Genomic DNA, 14,026 nt, shown 5'->3' with positions numbered 1-14,026 from the left:
CAGCTCAGCCCTCTGGGCGGGTTGAAGGGTATGAACCTTTTTAAGACTTAGCTTGGGCCGGGCGCGGTGGCTCAAGCCTGTAATCCCAGCACTTTGGGAGGCCGAGACGGGTGGATCACGAGGTCAGGAGATCGAGACCATCCTGGCTAACACAGTGAAACCCCGTCTCTACTAAAAAATACAAAAAATTAGCCGGGCGAGGTGGCAGGCGCCTGTAGTCCCAGCTACTCGGGAGGCTGAGTCAGGAGAATGGCGTAAACCCGGGAGGCAGAGCTTGCAGTGAGCTGAGATCTGGCCACGGCACTCCAGCCTCGGCGACAGAGCGAGACTCCGTCTCAAAAAAAAAAAAAGACTTAGCTTGTACTGTCAAGCTGCTTTTTGGAATCTTCGTCCCAGGTTTCTGTTCCAGCCAGCAGCCAGCATTAGCCGCCTGCATCCTGGTCCTCACGCCGGTGTTAATTAAAACCTTTGCCAATCTGGGCCGGGTGCGGTGGCTCACGCCTATAACCCCAGCACTTTGGGAGGACGAGGTGGGCGGATCACCTGAGGTCGGGAGTTTGAGACCAGCCTGACCAACATGGAGAAACTCCGTCTCTACTAAAAATAGAAAATTAGCCGGACGTGGTGGCGCATGCCTGTAATCCTAGCTACTTGGGAGGCTGAGGCAGGAGAATAGCTTGAACCCGGGAGGCGGAGGTTGCAGTGAGCCGAGATCGCGCCATTGCACTCGCGCCTGGGCGACAAGAGCAAAACCCCGTCTCAAAGACAACAACAACAAAAAATCCTTTGCCGATCTGGTAGAATTGCGGGGCTTATTTTATGGTGTCATGGAGCATAGCCTGGGGCCAGATATACCTGGGGCCCTGTGCTTGCTCTGCGAACTAGGAGCTCACTCTCCGAGCGGGGTAGAGGGTGAGACTAACCAGTGACAATAAAAGTGCTCGACAGTGCTTGACCCCTCCGCGGAGCTTATGAAGCAGGAGCTCCCTGCGCAGGCGCAGAGAAGTGGGTGCCGCCCCACCCCACGACCGGCAGGGGGCTTGCTAGGTGGGTGCGGAGCCAGGCCTCATGGTGGCCAATCGCGAGCTGAGGCGACGGTGGCACGCCCCTCATGCCGGCATCTTAAATGCGCAAAGAAAGGGCGCCAGGGACACCGGCCTGGGGTCTGCTTCTCCCCTCTAGATTCCGATTCTCAACCCCTTGGGAGCGTTTGTGAGTGGAAGGGAGGTCACGCTATCGTCCGCGGCCCCAGCAGCCCCGTCCCTTCATTGGATCCCGCGGTGCGGCTCCTTTAAGAGCCTCGCAGGTCGCCCGCCGGAGGTCACTCCCCAGCCATGCAGGCGCTGCGAGCCGGCCTGACCCTGGTGTTGGGCGCGGGGCTGGGCGCGGCCGCCGAGGGCTGGCGGCGGCGGCGGGAGGACGCGCGGGCGGCGCCGGGGCTGCTGGGCCGGCTGCCGGTGCTGCCCGTGGCGGCGGCCGCTGAGTTGCCAGCCGTGCCCGGGGGACCGGCGGGCCGCGGCCCGGGCGAGCTGGCCAAGTACGGGCTGCCGGGGCTGGCGCAGCTCAAGAGCCGCGAGTCGTACGTGCTGTGCTACGACCCGCGCACCCGCGGCGCGCTCTGGGTGGTGGAGCAGCTGCGACCCGAGCGTCTCCGCGGCGACGGCGACCGACGAACATGCGACTTCCACGAGGACGACTCGGTGCACGCGTACCACCGTGCCACCAACGCCGACTACCGCGGCAGCGGCTTCGACCGCGGCCACCTGGCCGCAGCCGCCAACCACCGCTGGAGCCAGAAGGCCATGGACGACACGTTCTACCTGAGCAACGTCGCGCCCCAGGTAGCGCCCGCGCCCCGGGCCGGTCGCGGAATGCGGGGCGGGCGCCTGGCCTCTCGGGGCCTCGGTTTGTTCCTCTGCAGAACGGGGCAGCCGCCCAACGCGCCCCCGGTCAGGCATCGCAGTGACATCCCGTGACGGGAGAGAGGAGCACTGGGCTCCAGGCACAGGCTCTGCAGGCCGACCAGGGCTTGAGCTTCAACTGCGAACCCTGGGCACCTCCCTGAGCCTCGCTTTCTCGTCTAAAAAAATGGGGATGATACCGTTATTCACCTTCCTCCTGCGGTAGTGATGAGGCGCTGAGGCTCACAGAGGCAAAGTGATGGGCACAGTGCCACACAGCAGAAGGCAGGCTGTCTGTTGTAGAACCTCAGCGCCCAACGTTTTGGGCACCAGGGTCGGGTTTCGTGGAAGAGAGGTTTTCCACGGCTTGGTGGGTGAGGGCGGCTTTCAGGATGATTCAAGTGCATTACATTTATTGTACACTTTATTATTATTACATTGTAATATATAGTGAAATATACATCTCATAGTAATGTAGGATCCGTGGGAGCCCTGAGCTTGTTTTCCTCCAATCTATTCCAGTTCTATCTGGAGGTGACGGCGATAATGCCAGATCAGGCATTAGGTTTTCAAAAGAAGCGCGCAACCTCCTCACATGCGCAGTTCACCTTAGGGTTCCAACGCCTATGAGAATCTCCAGCTGCCACTGATCTGACAAGAGGCGGAGCTCAGGCTGCCATGCGATCAATAGGGAATGGCTGTAAATACAGATGAAGCTTCCCTTGCTGGCCTTGTGCTCACCTCCTGCTGTGTGGCCCAGTTCTGGTACCAGTCCGTGGCCCAGGGGTTGGGGACCCCTGGCTTATAAAACCGTGAGCCTCCAGACATCGTCCTACCCTGTCTGCCTTTGAGCAGTTTCTTTTTTTTTTTTTTTCGAGACGGAGTCTCGCGCTGTCACCCAGGCTGGAGTGCAGTGGTCGGATCTTGGCTCACTGCAAGCTCCGCCTCCCGGGTTTACGCCATTCTCCTGCCTCAGCCTCCCGAGTAGCTGGGACCACAGGCGCCCGCCACCTCGCCCGGCTAGTTTTTTGTATTTTTTTTTAGTAGAGAAGGGGTTTCACCATGTTAGCCAGGATGGTCTCGATCTCCTGACCTCGTGATCCGCCCGTCTCGGCCTCCCAAAGTGCTGGGATTACAGGCTTGAGCCACCGCGCCCGGCCATGGGCAGTTTCAAGGCAGACACCTGACCCATGGTCAGGCTGTTAGTGCCAGGCACTGTGCACTGGGCCAACCGCCCTCTCAGCCTGTTCCCAGCACATCCTGGCACCAAAGGATGGAGACTGCCATGGGGCTCTGGGTGGAGCCCATGGGGCACCAGCCTCTGACCCAACTTCCTTCTGGGAGCACAGCCCCCTACCCACTTTCCATTGTCCGAGGCCTGGAGAGCTCAGGATGGAGGTCGATTCATGACATTCCCTCTAGGCTCTTCCTGTGGCTCAGACTGGGAAAAGGAACGGGTTGGTGGTTGGAAGGGCTGGTCTTCCCATGAGCCCCTGGGTGGGGCTGGGGATAGGTCTCAGTCCTCTCTGAAAGGTGGAGACACGTTCCTTCCTTCATTCGGCTCTTGGGAGCTGAGAAGACTTTGACAGCTGGGCTGTGGAAGGGACAGAGGGCGATGGCTAACACTTGTCAGCCCTGCCTGACTCCATGTGGTTTCAGAGTGACTTGCATTCCTTGAGTCTCAGTTTCCTCATGCTTGTCTCTCACTGGACATCTCTGAGCGTGTCCATCCCCTCAGGGCCTGGGGCAGCCCTCTGATAGAGGAGGAAGGGTGCCAGCCACAGTTCTGCTAAGCCCTACCTCTCCTGCCAGGTACCCCACCTCAACCAGAATGCCTGGAACAACCTGGAGAAATACAGCCGCAGCTTGACCCGCAGCTACCAAAACGTCTATGTCTGCACAGGGCCACTCTTCCTGCCCAGGTAAGGTGGAAACCAGGGGGCCGGGGGGCGGCAGAACCTGCCACTCACAGGGCCAGGCTCGCCCCAGGCTCTGGGTCAATACCAGTTCCCTACTCATCTGGTTTCCTGGCAAGCCTGTCAGCTTTCCTGCCTCGGGTCCCCTCATTCCACTTCCACAGCTCAAGACCTGTCGGGTACCCCTGACCATCTCTCCTCTGCCCATGGGCAGCAGCAGGCCCTGAATCTGCCCCCGCTTCTCCCTGCTGTCACCTCTTGGCATGCCCAACCGATCCTGTTCTGCCCATATGGAAACCCCTGCAGGTCCCCCGTGCACCGAGCTCTCCCACCTTCAGTCTCTGCTCTGCTTGGAGCACTTTCCTCCACCCTTCTCAGGAGTTTGAACCTAGATGTGCCTGACCCGGGGCCTCCACTCTTGCCCCTCTGCAGCCCTGCCTCTCAGATGGAAGCAACGGAGCACCTCTGGGCATGCTCCGTGGTTTTTCTGGCCTGCAGAGGGCTGGGACTGAGAGGCAACATGTGGAGCTGAGCAGCTCACTCTGGAATCCACAGGCTCGGGATGGAGTCCAGGCCTGCCTCATCCCCTAGTTCCTTGGTGCTGTGGGCAAAGGACCTGTGTCCCCCACTATAAAACCTTCGACCTCTTGGTTGATGTCACATGCTTCCCTAGGGCCTGGCCCACAGGCGGTGGTTGGGGCACTGATCAAATTTCATTAGCAGGTGCCTCCTAGGGCCCGGGGCAAGGGAGGAGACTCTGCTGAGGGGAAGCCCCCGTCCGGTGTCCCAGCACCCGTGCTGGTGCTGGGATGTCACCTGTCATGGTCCTTGCCCACTTGGTGCTCACCTCTATGGGGAGAGACAGACAGTTGTTAAGTCTCCCCCCAGATGAATGTGAATGTGCAGAAGGCTCAATTCTTCTAGCGGCATTTATTGTCGCCCATTCTGCCTGACCCAGTGTTGGGCATAAGGAAAACAGAGGGAGAGTTAACCTCCACCCTGGAGAGAGTTCCAGCCTCAAGGAGGAGCCAGGCGGGCTACAGAAGTCTCACATGAGGGAGTGGTCCTGCAGGCTGACAGAAGTTAAAGGACAGATCAGGGAAGGCTTCCTTGAAGAGGTGGCCTTGGGTTCATCCAGGCCTCCTGCCCACGTGTGCCTGGGTCTGCCTACAGGACAGAGGCTGATGGGAAATCCTATGTGAAGTACCAGGTCATCGGCAGAAACCACGTGGCAGTGCCCACACACTTCTTCAAGGTGCTGATCCTGGAGGCCGCAGGCGGGCAAATTGAGCTCCGCTCCTACGTGATGCCCAACGCACCTGTGGACGAGGCCATCCCACTGGAGCGCTTCCTGGTGCCCATCGAGAGCATTGAGCGGGCCTCGGGGCTGCTCTTTGTGCCAAACATCCTGGCGCGGGCAGGCAGCCTCAAGGCCATCACGGCGGGCAGTAAGTGAGGGCGGAGCCCAGCAAGGCTGGGCGTGTGCAGGCCGGGGAGCATTAAAGGTGGTGATTTTTGGAGACAAGTCTGGCGGCGTCCATCCCAAGTGACCTGCAGAGCCCCTGGTTTCACTGCTGCTTCACTGATGTCCTGGCCCCTTAGAACTTTCAGGGGTGCTGGGCACCGGCCTGGGTGAGGCCAGGCTGCAGGGCGGCCAGGGAGATGAGGATGGCCTCCTGGAAGAGAAGTGTGGCAGTGGGCTGGGGACTGGGAGGCTAGCGGGTGCCCCTACTCCTAGCCTGTCTTCAGTGCCTGCTGCCCAAGACCCAGCCCACTGGGGTCCCCTGTCCTTAGCAGAGCCTGGTGAGGTTGACGACAGGCCCAGGTTCACACTGCACACTTGCCACCTGGAGGACCACATAGCTTCCTCTTCTGAGCCTGGGAAGAGGACCTCAGGCTCCTCTTCTGTAAAATGGGGGTAAAGGTAACAATGCCCACCTCCCAGGGCCAGGGGAGGGCAAGGAGGTGGGCAAGAAGTTCTCAGCCCTCACGCAGGGATGGGAAGCGGGGGAGCCAGGGTTCTGGCTGGGGGGTGTGGCTATCAGGCTCAGTGCTTGGCTTGGGCGAGGCCTTAGGGATAGGTAGACAGGGCTGTCAGCCCTGCGAGACTGATGGGAGGACCAGCCTTGCCGGCAGTTCCTGTAGCACAGCGTGTTATGCCTGACTCCAAAAGTGGTTCCATGAGGCCCAGGAGGAAGGCTTCAGCTGCACGTGGCTTCCCCCGTGGGACAGATGCAAGTGAGACCCCAAGAGGAGAGCTGCTGTGCCCACCGTGGTCATACACAAGGAAGGAGCAGAACCAGGGCTCTGGGAGATCACTGAGCGCACAGCTAAGGAACCAGAGGCCCGGAGCAGGGGTGGGCAGGGCCCTCTGGGTCACCTGCCTGGGAGCACAGGACGGGCACTAGCACCCATGGTTGACTCTCAGCTACACTCATGTCCCATCGCTGTGGCAAGACTGCTGTGGCAAGAGGCCAAGAGGGGATGAGAGGACCACCTCCAGACAAGACACCATGGGCAAGGGTGGGTGACAGGGCAAGAGTGGCAACTGCCCCTTGGACAGATCCCAAGGCCCCAACGGCTGGTGGTCGGGGAGGCAGGCGGGCTCACCTCCGTGCGGATGGTGCGGCTACCCTGGCCAGGACAGGTATTGACGTACAAGTCAAAGAGGACACTGGGTTCAGCCACCTCCAGGTTGGGGTCAGCATCCACGCCAGCTTCCAGCCCCTGGAGGCCCCCGAACACCACAAGAGCATGCCTGGCACATGTAAGAGGGGGTGACTTGAGCGGTCATCGAGGCCCCACCCAGCACAGCGCCCAGACCTGTCCCTCCATCCCCCAGACAGCAGGGGCCCATCCGTGCAGCTTCACCCACCAGGCAGGTTCCTGGCCACATTCCTCCTGCCCTGGTCCCGGCCCCAGGAGGTACACACCTGAAGCTGGGAAGGTGGGCAGAGGCCACATCCGAGCCACGCTCTGACGTCCCGATGGTCAGGTCATACCCGTCCTGGAAGGGGGCCTCAGCAAACACAGCACCTGGGGATGGGGCCAACTCAGTGCGGGTCCTGCGCCCCATAAGCCGCAGCTCTGGGTATGTGTGTGTGTACTGAGGCAGGGGTGGGTGGGAAGAGCTCTGGGTATGTGTGTGTGTACTGAGGCAGGGGTGGGTGGGAAGAGCTCTGTGTGTGTGTGTGTACTGAGGTAGGGGTGTGTGTGTACCGAGGCAGCGGTGGGTAGAGCTGTTCCTGGGAAGTCAAGGACTGAGCAGGGCGGACACCAAGCCTGTGCTTGGCTGGGGAACAGGGCAGAGACTGGATAGGAAGAGGCACCAAGAGCATGAAGTGGGCCTCTTACTTCTCTGGCCCTTTTGCCTCCATTCGCAACTCTACAGAAACGTTATTGATCAATGATGATACTTTGGCTCAGGAGTCCTTAACAGCATTCCAGGCAGTACATCCAGGGGGAACAAGGCCCAGAGAAGGAAAAGGACTTGCCCAAGGACACACAGCAAGTTGATAGGACAAAAACCTTGGTCTGATATTTGGATCAGGCAAGGCTCCTGGCCACCTCCCAGAGGGATGGATAGAGAAGTGAGCTCTGTGCTTACTGAGGCAGGAAGCCAGTCGGACGGTGTAGCCCCAGTAGAGACCAGCTTTGGTGCGAGGGTCCTGTGATGACACCACTTTGCCACGGTAGGTCTTGCATTCTGGAGGGGTAACAGAGTCTGTAAAGATGGGGTGAGGGAATGGAAGGAGGTGGCTGAACCCTGGAGCTCGTCAGGCCAACCCAGGGGCTGGGGAACTTTCCAGATACCTGGGAGCTGCTGCTGGTTCAGTCGCACGGTCACCCGAAGCCCAGGCTCCAGGTTCTTGTCAATCTTCACCTCCTGGGGAAAAGCCAGAAGAAATGGGTGCCATTCCTCTCAAGATCAGCAGGGGCCACGGCTCTTCCAGATGCCACCAGGGGAGCCCTGGGGCTGGCAAGGGACCAAGGGGTCCAGGTCAACCTGTCACCCTCCACCCCTGGCACCAGCTGAACCGGCTCACAAGAGACCATTTGTGCAAAACACAGGTCACTGGCCAAACACACACCTTTGGGGCGCTCATGCCACAAGGTAGAAGAAGTACATGAAACCCAGTTTTCTGCATTTTGCTAGCTCTGCCACTTTGAGATGGAGTCTCGCTCTGTCACCCAGGCTGGAGTGCAGTGGCGCGATCTCAGCTCAATGTAAACTCTGTCTCCTGGGTTCAAGTGAATCTCCCGCCTCAGCCTCCTGAGTAGCTGGGATTACGGACACGGGCCACCACACCTGGCTCATTTTTATACTTCTAGTAGAGACGGGGTTTCACCATATTGGTCTCAAACTCCTGACCTCAAATGATCCGCCTGCCTCAGTGTCCCAAAGTTCCGGGATTACAGGCGTGAGCCACTGCGCCTAGGTTGTGCTTTCTGATGGGAGGGGACTCCATACATGGAAAGGTTTCTGCCTCTGATTTGAGAAGACTTGAGGGTAAAGAGGTAGCAAATTAATGCCCTCGTCCCAGCTTGGCTCTGTGCCACACGGGAGCAGCTCCAGAGTGACTTTCAACTTGTTTCTGCAGGGTTTTGTTTGGAGCATGAGAACTGTCTTCTGTTGATTTGCTTTTTAAGCAACAGTAAATTCATTCTTGGCTTTATCTATTGAGCCCCATTTTGCACAACTCTCTGGCCCAAATTTGCATCAGTGAGGGATTTGGAGCAGCTCCAGGACTCCCCCCAACATCCATCTGCTTGTGCTCCATCGCTAGGGTGTGTCCTGGAGGTGTGTCCCAGCCCACCTCTCTGTTCCTACCTTCTTCATGCCACAGTTGACAAAGGAGCCGTGGCCTGGCCGGGTGGGCCGATCCACCACGATGCCCTCTCGGAACTCGGATTCCTCGTCCTGACGCATGTGGTGGGGGCTGTCCAAGGGGTTCAGGAGCCCTGCGGAGGCAGGGCCGGGAGGAGTCTAGGAAGTGCTAGGGCACACAGGGTGCAGTGGGGACCCTGGAGCAGAGTCCCGGCTCTGCCACAGACCTGCGTCTTGGCGTCAGGCACAGGTCTTGCTCTCCCGGGCCTGCTTTCCCACCTGGACAGGGCAGGGTAGGACTGGGTGGTCTCTCAGTGTCTGTGGCACAATCCAGGGGAAATGGGGGGCGGGCCCACACAGTGTTACCTGCAAACTGTAGATCCTGGTGCTTGGGGAAGAACGCCTTCCTCAGGTACCTAGGAAAGAATGCTGACCTCAGGATGGTCCCAGGGGAAGCTACCTCCTCCCTGGCCTCCACTTTGACACACCCCTCCCTCATGCTCAGGGGAGTGACCCCCTTACTGCGGACACTCCAGGTACTGCAGGATCCGGGCCAGCTGTACGCACGCCTGCCCCTTCTTCCCAACTCCTGTGAATTCCCCCTCCACGGTCCTGGAGAGAGAGAGATGGGGGCTCAGGATCCAGCTGTGGCCTTTAAGAATTCCTCTCTACAGGCCGGGCGCGGTGGCTCAAGCCTGTAATCCCAGCACTTTGGGAGGCCGAGACGGGCGGATCACGAGGTCAGGAGATCGAGACCATCCTGGCTAACACGGTGAAACCCCGTCTCTATTAAGAAATACAAAAAACTAGCCGGGCGAGGTGGCGGGCGCCTGTAGTCCCAGCTACTCGGGAGGCTGAGGCCGGAGAATGGCGTGAACCCGGGAGGCGGAGCTTGCAGTGAGCTGAGATCCGGCCACTGCAGTCCAGCCTGGGTGACAGAGCGAGACTCCGTCTCAAAAAAAAAAAAAAAAAAAAGAACTCCTCTCTACAAGTGCACGCCTATAATCCCAGCTACTCAGGAGGCTGAGGTAGGAGGATCACCTGAGCGCAGGAAGTAGAGGCTGCAGTGAGCCATGACCATGCCACTGCATGCACTCCAGCCTGGGTGACAGCTGAGATACGGGTTTAGACCTTCTGGCTCCCAATCCCACCTCTGCAGTCATCACCCCCACCTGGCAACCCTACCCCCTAAGGATTACAGAAGGAGTATTTCAGGCAGGACACGAGGAAAGAGCCAGGCATGTGGACAGGGGCAGGGTGAAGCCTCGGCCCATCCCGGCAGCCCCTCCCTCTCCCTGAGCCCTGGCACCCTGTGGGATGGCCCCTCACTTGGCATCCTGGCCCTCCTCATCAAACACCACGATCTCATCCACACAGAAGATGGCACAGGCTCTGGCAATCTGACCGGCCAAGTAGGTCCGAAGCTCCGGCGACTGAGCATTGTCCAGGATGGAGCCCGGCAGGGCTACGCTCAGTGTGTAGGGCCGCCCTGAGCAGGGGAGGGGTGTTCCCAGTCAGCCTGAGAGGCAAGGGCCCCCCACCTTCCTCTCTCTTTCTCTGTCCCCAGCGCCCATGGTTTGAGAATTTCCCAAGTGGGAGGAATTTTGAGATGAGCAAAATAGATTCAACTCCCCTCTCTGGGCCTCAGTCTCCCAGGAGGAAAATGGACGCAGCCATCTCCATGGCTCCTCTGAACAGGGCAGACCACTGGGCGAGGCTGTGGAGCAGTTAGGAGCAATGGCCTAAGTTCATATCCTGGCTCTCCCACTTAGTGCCTCAGTTCTCCAGCTATCAAATGGGGATAAAATGAAAGCTGATATCCAATAAAGCTGATATCTAGTGTGTGCACATTAACCCGATAGCCATTAACCTGATCCTTAGTGAGGATACTGCCATTATCCCCATTTATAGACCAGGAGCCTTCAGCCCTGGGAAGTCAAATACATGGCCCAAGGTCACACAAAAGGTGGCTCATGCCTGTGATCCCAGCACTTTGGGAGGCTGAGGCGGGCGGATCACCTGAGGTCAGGAGTTCAAGACCAGCCTGGCCAACATGGCAAAACCCTGTCTCTACTAAAAATACAAAAATTAGCTGGGCATGGTGGCGCATGCCTGTAATCCCAGCTACTCCAGAGGCTAGGGCAGGAGAATCGACTGAACTGGGAGGTGGAGATTGCAGTGAGCCGAGATCGTGCCACTGCACTCCAGCCTGGGCAACAGAGGGAGACTGTCTCAAAAACAAACAAAAAATCCCAAGAAGCACATAGATAACAGGGTTTCACTGTTGTAACATTGTATCTATACTTTGCTATGCAAGGCAAGGATAAGTAGATAAAATTGTTTGGACAAACTTTTGCTACAATGTTTGCTGGGATTGTTCCTTTCTTCTTTGTAGTTTTCTGTTATTATTATTATTATTATTATTATTATTGAGACAGAGTCTCGCTCTGTCACCCAGGCTGGAGTGCAGTGGCATGATCTCGGCTCACTGCAAGCTCCGCCTCCTGGGTTCACGCCATTCTCCTGCCTCAGCCTCCTGAGTAGCTGGGACTACAGGCGCCTGCCACCTCGCCCGGCTGATTTTTTGTATTTTTAGTAGAGACGGGGTTTCACCATGGTCTCGATCTCCTGACCTCGTGATCTGCCCGCCTCGGCCTCCCAAAGTGCTGGGATTACAGGCATGATCTGTCATTTTTATTATGAAATCAAAATAAATGAAAAATGAAATTAAAGCACACAGAAAATGCTCAATAAAAAAGTCAAAAAATCAGGAAGATCATGAAGTTCTAGAGGTCTAAGAGATATGAGGCTTGGGCTGGGCACGGTGGCTCACGCCTGTAATCCCAGCACTTTGGGACGTGAATTGGGCGGATCACCTGACGTCAAGAGTTCAAGACCAGCCTGGCCAACATGGTGCAACCACATCTCTACTAAAAAATACGAAAATTAGCCAGGTGTGGTAGCACACGCCTGTAATCCCAACTACTTGGGGGGCTGAGGGAGGAGAATTGCTTGAACTTGGGCAGTGGAGGTTGCAGTGAGAGGAGATGGTGCCACTGCACTCCAGCCTGGGCAACAGAGCAAGACACCATCTCAAATAAAAAAAAGAGAGATGAGGCTTACCTTCCATAGGCTTGAAATTTACCTAAGCAGGAGGTCAGAACTTAGTTTGTTGGCTCCCTCCCTTCTCTGGACCTCAGCTTCTCCATCAGGACAAGATATTTGGACCTACTTGTCTGTAAGGGCCCTTCCAGATCTGCTCTGTCTCCAGGACAACTACTGTGGGCCACAACCTGTGGCCCTCCCCATGACCCCAGCTCACCGCGGTCCTCCTTCTCTGCTGCTGCCTCCTCGTCTTCCTGGCGCTTTGCCTGTTCCTCCTGTGCCCGCTGCCGCTCCAGTTTTTTCATCAGCTTGAGATCCTTCCATTTCTTTTTCTCCTCTTTCTCTGGATAAAAGAACATCCCAATTGGCCGAGGAGATAGTTCCCACTCATTGGGTCAGCCTGGACTATGGAGAGCTACTGGGTGAGCAGCCAGAGGGCAGCAAGGGAGCCTCCCCAGGGCTCCCGGACCCTGCCTCCCCACTTTGGGTGCTGCAGGACCCAGAGGGAACAAAGTTGGTGTGTTTCTCCAGGGTTTGAGCACTGGTGGAGTGGTCTATGGGAAGATACTCTTACCCCCACCCTTACTTACTCTGTTGCTTCCATTTTCGCCACTCAATCCTTTGGCCGTGTTCACCCTGGAGAAGGAGTGGTAGGAGGATTATGAGTGTGAGGCTGATGGTCACACCTGGAGGAGGTTCGTTTGCTGCACCACAGCCAGCCTCGCCACACGGGGCGGCAAGGAAGCCAAGGAACCTCTGCAAACTGCTGCCCCAGAAAGCGTCTGGAGGGCAGGGACCCGCTGTATCCCCAGCGCCTGGGGCCCAGCCTGGCACACAGAAAGCGCTCAAGAAACTGTTGAATGAGTTCCCACAGAACAGAGTAGAAAACTGAGGCTCAGGGGACAGGACTGCCCACAGTCGCCCTGGAAGTCAGAAGACATAAGCCACGAAAGGGCACCGGATTCAGGATTGAGAGCAGGGTCCCGCCTCCGTAATCCAGCGGGGGCCAGGGAGCCGCAGGGGGGTTCCGGAGAGGACACGGGCGCTGTTCCCATCCTGCTGCGGCTCACGCCGCACCTTCGGGGGCTTCCGGCCTGGGATCAGCGGGAAGCAGGCAGCAGGAGGCGCGGCCCGGTCCCGGCGGAGGTCCGCACGCCACTGGTCCTCACGCCTTCCCCGTGCTGCCCTGCGCGGGGTCCCGCCGCCCGCACTTACCGGGCCGCACGGCCGCTTCCTCCCGCGCTCCGCCATGTTCCGCACACACCGTCGGTCACGCCTCTGCCAATGAGACTCGCCTCTTCCGGCCACACCTCCATGAAGTTGTCCAATCGGAAAGCCAATGTCGCCTGGGGGCGTGGCCTGGGCGCCAGACTGTTGCAGGAGTACACGGGCTGGTGTAGGTTGGGGGGAATAGGTGTCCAAATGGGCGGCATCACGGGTACTGTCCAGAATTTTGGATGGCTCTGAGTTGGGACAAATACAACACTCAGATCTCTGAGTAGTTTATTTGTTAAAAAAAATTTTTTTTGAGACAGGGTCTCGCTCTGTTGCCGAGGCTGGAGTGCAGTGGCGCGATTCTAGCTCACTGCAGACTTGAGCTCCTGGGCTGAAGGAATCCTCCCACCTTAGCCTCCGAGTAGCTGGAACCACAGGTGCGCAGCACCACGCCTAGCTCCTGTAACGCTTTATACATGGGGACCCCGGGGCCTTGAGCTGCAGTGTGATTCGGAGCTGAAAATGAGATAATTTAATCCAGGTTTCTTGTAGATTCGTTCATGTGCTCTTCCTTTTTTTTGAGACAGAGTCTCGCTTCACTGCCCAGGCTGGAGTGCAATGGCGCGATCTCGGCTCACTGTAACCTCCACCTCCTGGGTTCAAGCAACTCTCCTGCCTCAGCCTTTCAAGTAGCTGAGATTACAGGAGCGTGCCACCATGCCCAGCTAATTTTTTGTGTGTTTTTAGTAGAGATGGGGTTGATGTTGACCCCATGTTGACCAACCTGGTTGAACTCCTGACCTCAAGTGATCCGCCCGCCTCGGCGTCCCAAAGGGCTGGAATTATGGGAGTGAGTCACCGCACCTGGCCTCTTTTTTTGCTTTTTGAGAGTTTCGCTCTTGTTGCCCAGGCTGGAGTGCAATGGCGTGATCTCGGCTCACGGAAACCTCTGACTCCTGGGTTCAAGCGATTCTCCTACCTTAGCCTCCCGAGTAGCTGGGATCACAGGCATGCGCCACCACACCTGGCTAATTTTGTATTTTTAGTAGAGACGGAGTTTC

General features: G+C 57.8%; 2 protein-coding genes across 2 annotated transcripts; one reads left to right on the top strand and one right to left on the bottom strand.

Moving 5' to 3' along the window:
- The first annotated feature begins 1,094 nt into the window (after positions 1-1,094).
- On the top strand, positions 1,095-5,342 carry ENDOG (endonuclease G). Its single transcript, XM_025358647.1, has 3 exons — positions 1,095-1,841; positions 3,714-3,823; positions 4,991-5,342. The coding sequence occupies exons 1-3, from the start codon at positions 1,335-1,337 to the stop codon at positions 5,271-5,273; spliced, it is 900 nt and encodes a 299-aa protein (XP_025214432.1). The 5' UTR covers positions 1,095-1,334; the 3' UTR covers positions 5,274-5,342.
- SPOUT1 (SPOUT domain containing methyltransferase 1) lies at positions 4,732-13,030 on the bottom strand. The gene is made up of 12 exons (XM_025358645.1): positions 12,966-13,030; positions 12,341-12,386; positions 11,968-12,093; positions 9,975-10,134; positions 9,168-9,257; positions 9,012-9,061; positions 8,649-8,779; positions 7,631-7,703; positions 7,425-7,523; positions 6,751-6,853; positions 6,428-6,575; positions 4,732-5,493 (listed from the first exon to the last, which is right to left on the bottom strand). Exons 1-12 carry the CDS (start codon positions 12,999-13,001, stop codon positions 5,425-5,427), a joined length of 1,131 nt encoding a protein of 376 aa, XP_025214430.1. The 5' UTR covers positions 13,002-13,030; the 3' UTR covers positions 4,732-5,424.
- Positions 13,031-14,026: the final 996 nt, after the last annotated feature.

This window comes from Theropithecus gelada, chromosome 15, assembly GCF_003255815.1.
Source record: "Theropithecus gelada isolate Dixy chromosome 15, Tgel_1.0, whole genome shotgun sequence".
Classification (NCBI taxonomy): Eukaryota; Metazoa; Chordata; class Mammalia; order Primates; family Cercopithecidae; genus Theropithecus; species Theropithecus gelada.
This window is presented reverse-complemented; position numbering and strand designations above follow the sequence as displayed.

What these genes read in the sequence shown, in the direction of transcription:
- ENDOG (XM_025358647.1), top strand. Translation starts at nt 1,335, where the DNA reads ATGCAGGCGCTGCGAGCCGGCCTGACCCTGGTGTTGGGCGCGGGGCTG. An exon ending in TGAGCAACGTCGCGCCCCAG is followed by an intron (nt 1,842 to 3,713) that starts GTAGCGCCCGCG and finishes CTCTCCTGCCAG; the next exon opens with GTACCCCACCTCAACCAGAA. An exon ending in GGGCCACTCTTCCTGCCCAG is followed by an intron (nt 3,824 to 4,990) that starts GTAAGGTGGAAA and finishes GTCTGCCTACAG; the next exon opens with GACAGAGGCTGATGGGAAAT.
- SPOUT1 (XM_025358645.1), bottom strand. Translation starts at nt 13,001, where the DNA reads ATGGCGGAGCGCGGGAGGAAGCGGCCGTGCGGCCCG. An exon ending in GGAAGCGGCCGTGCGGCCCG is followed by an intron (nt 12,387 to 12,965) that starts GTAAGTGCGGGC and finishes CTCCTTCTCCAG; the next exon opens with GGTGAACACGGCCAAAGGAT. An exon ending in GCGAAAATGGAAGCAACAGA is followed by an intron (nt 12,094 to 12,340) that starts GTAAGTAAGGGT and finishes TCTTTTATCCAG; the next exon opens with AGAAAGAGGAGAAAAAGAAA.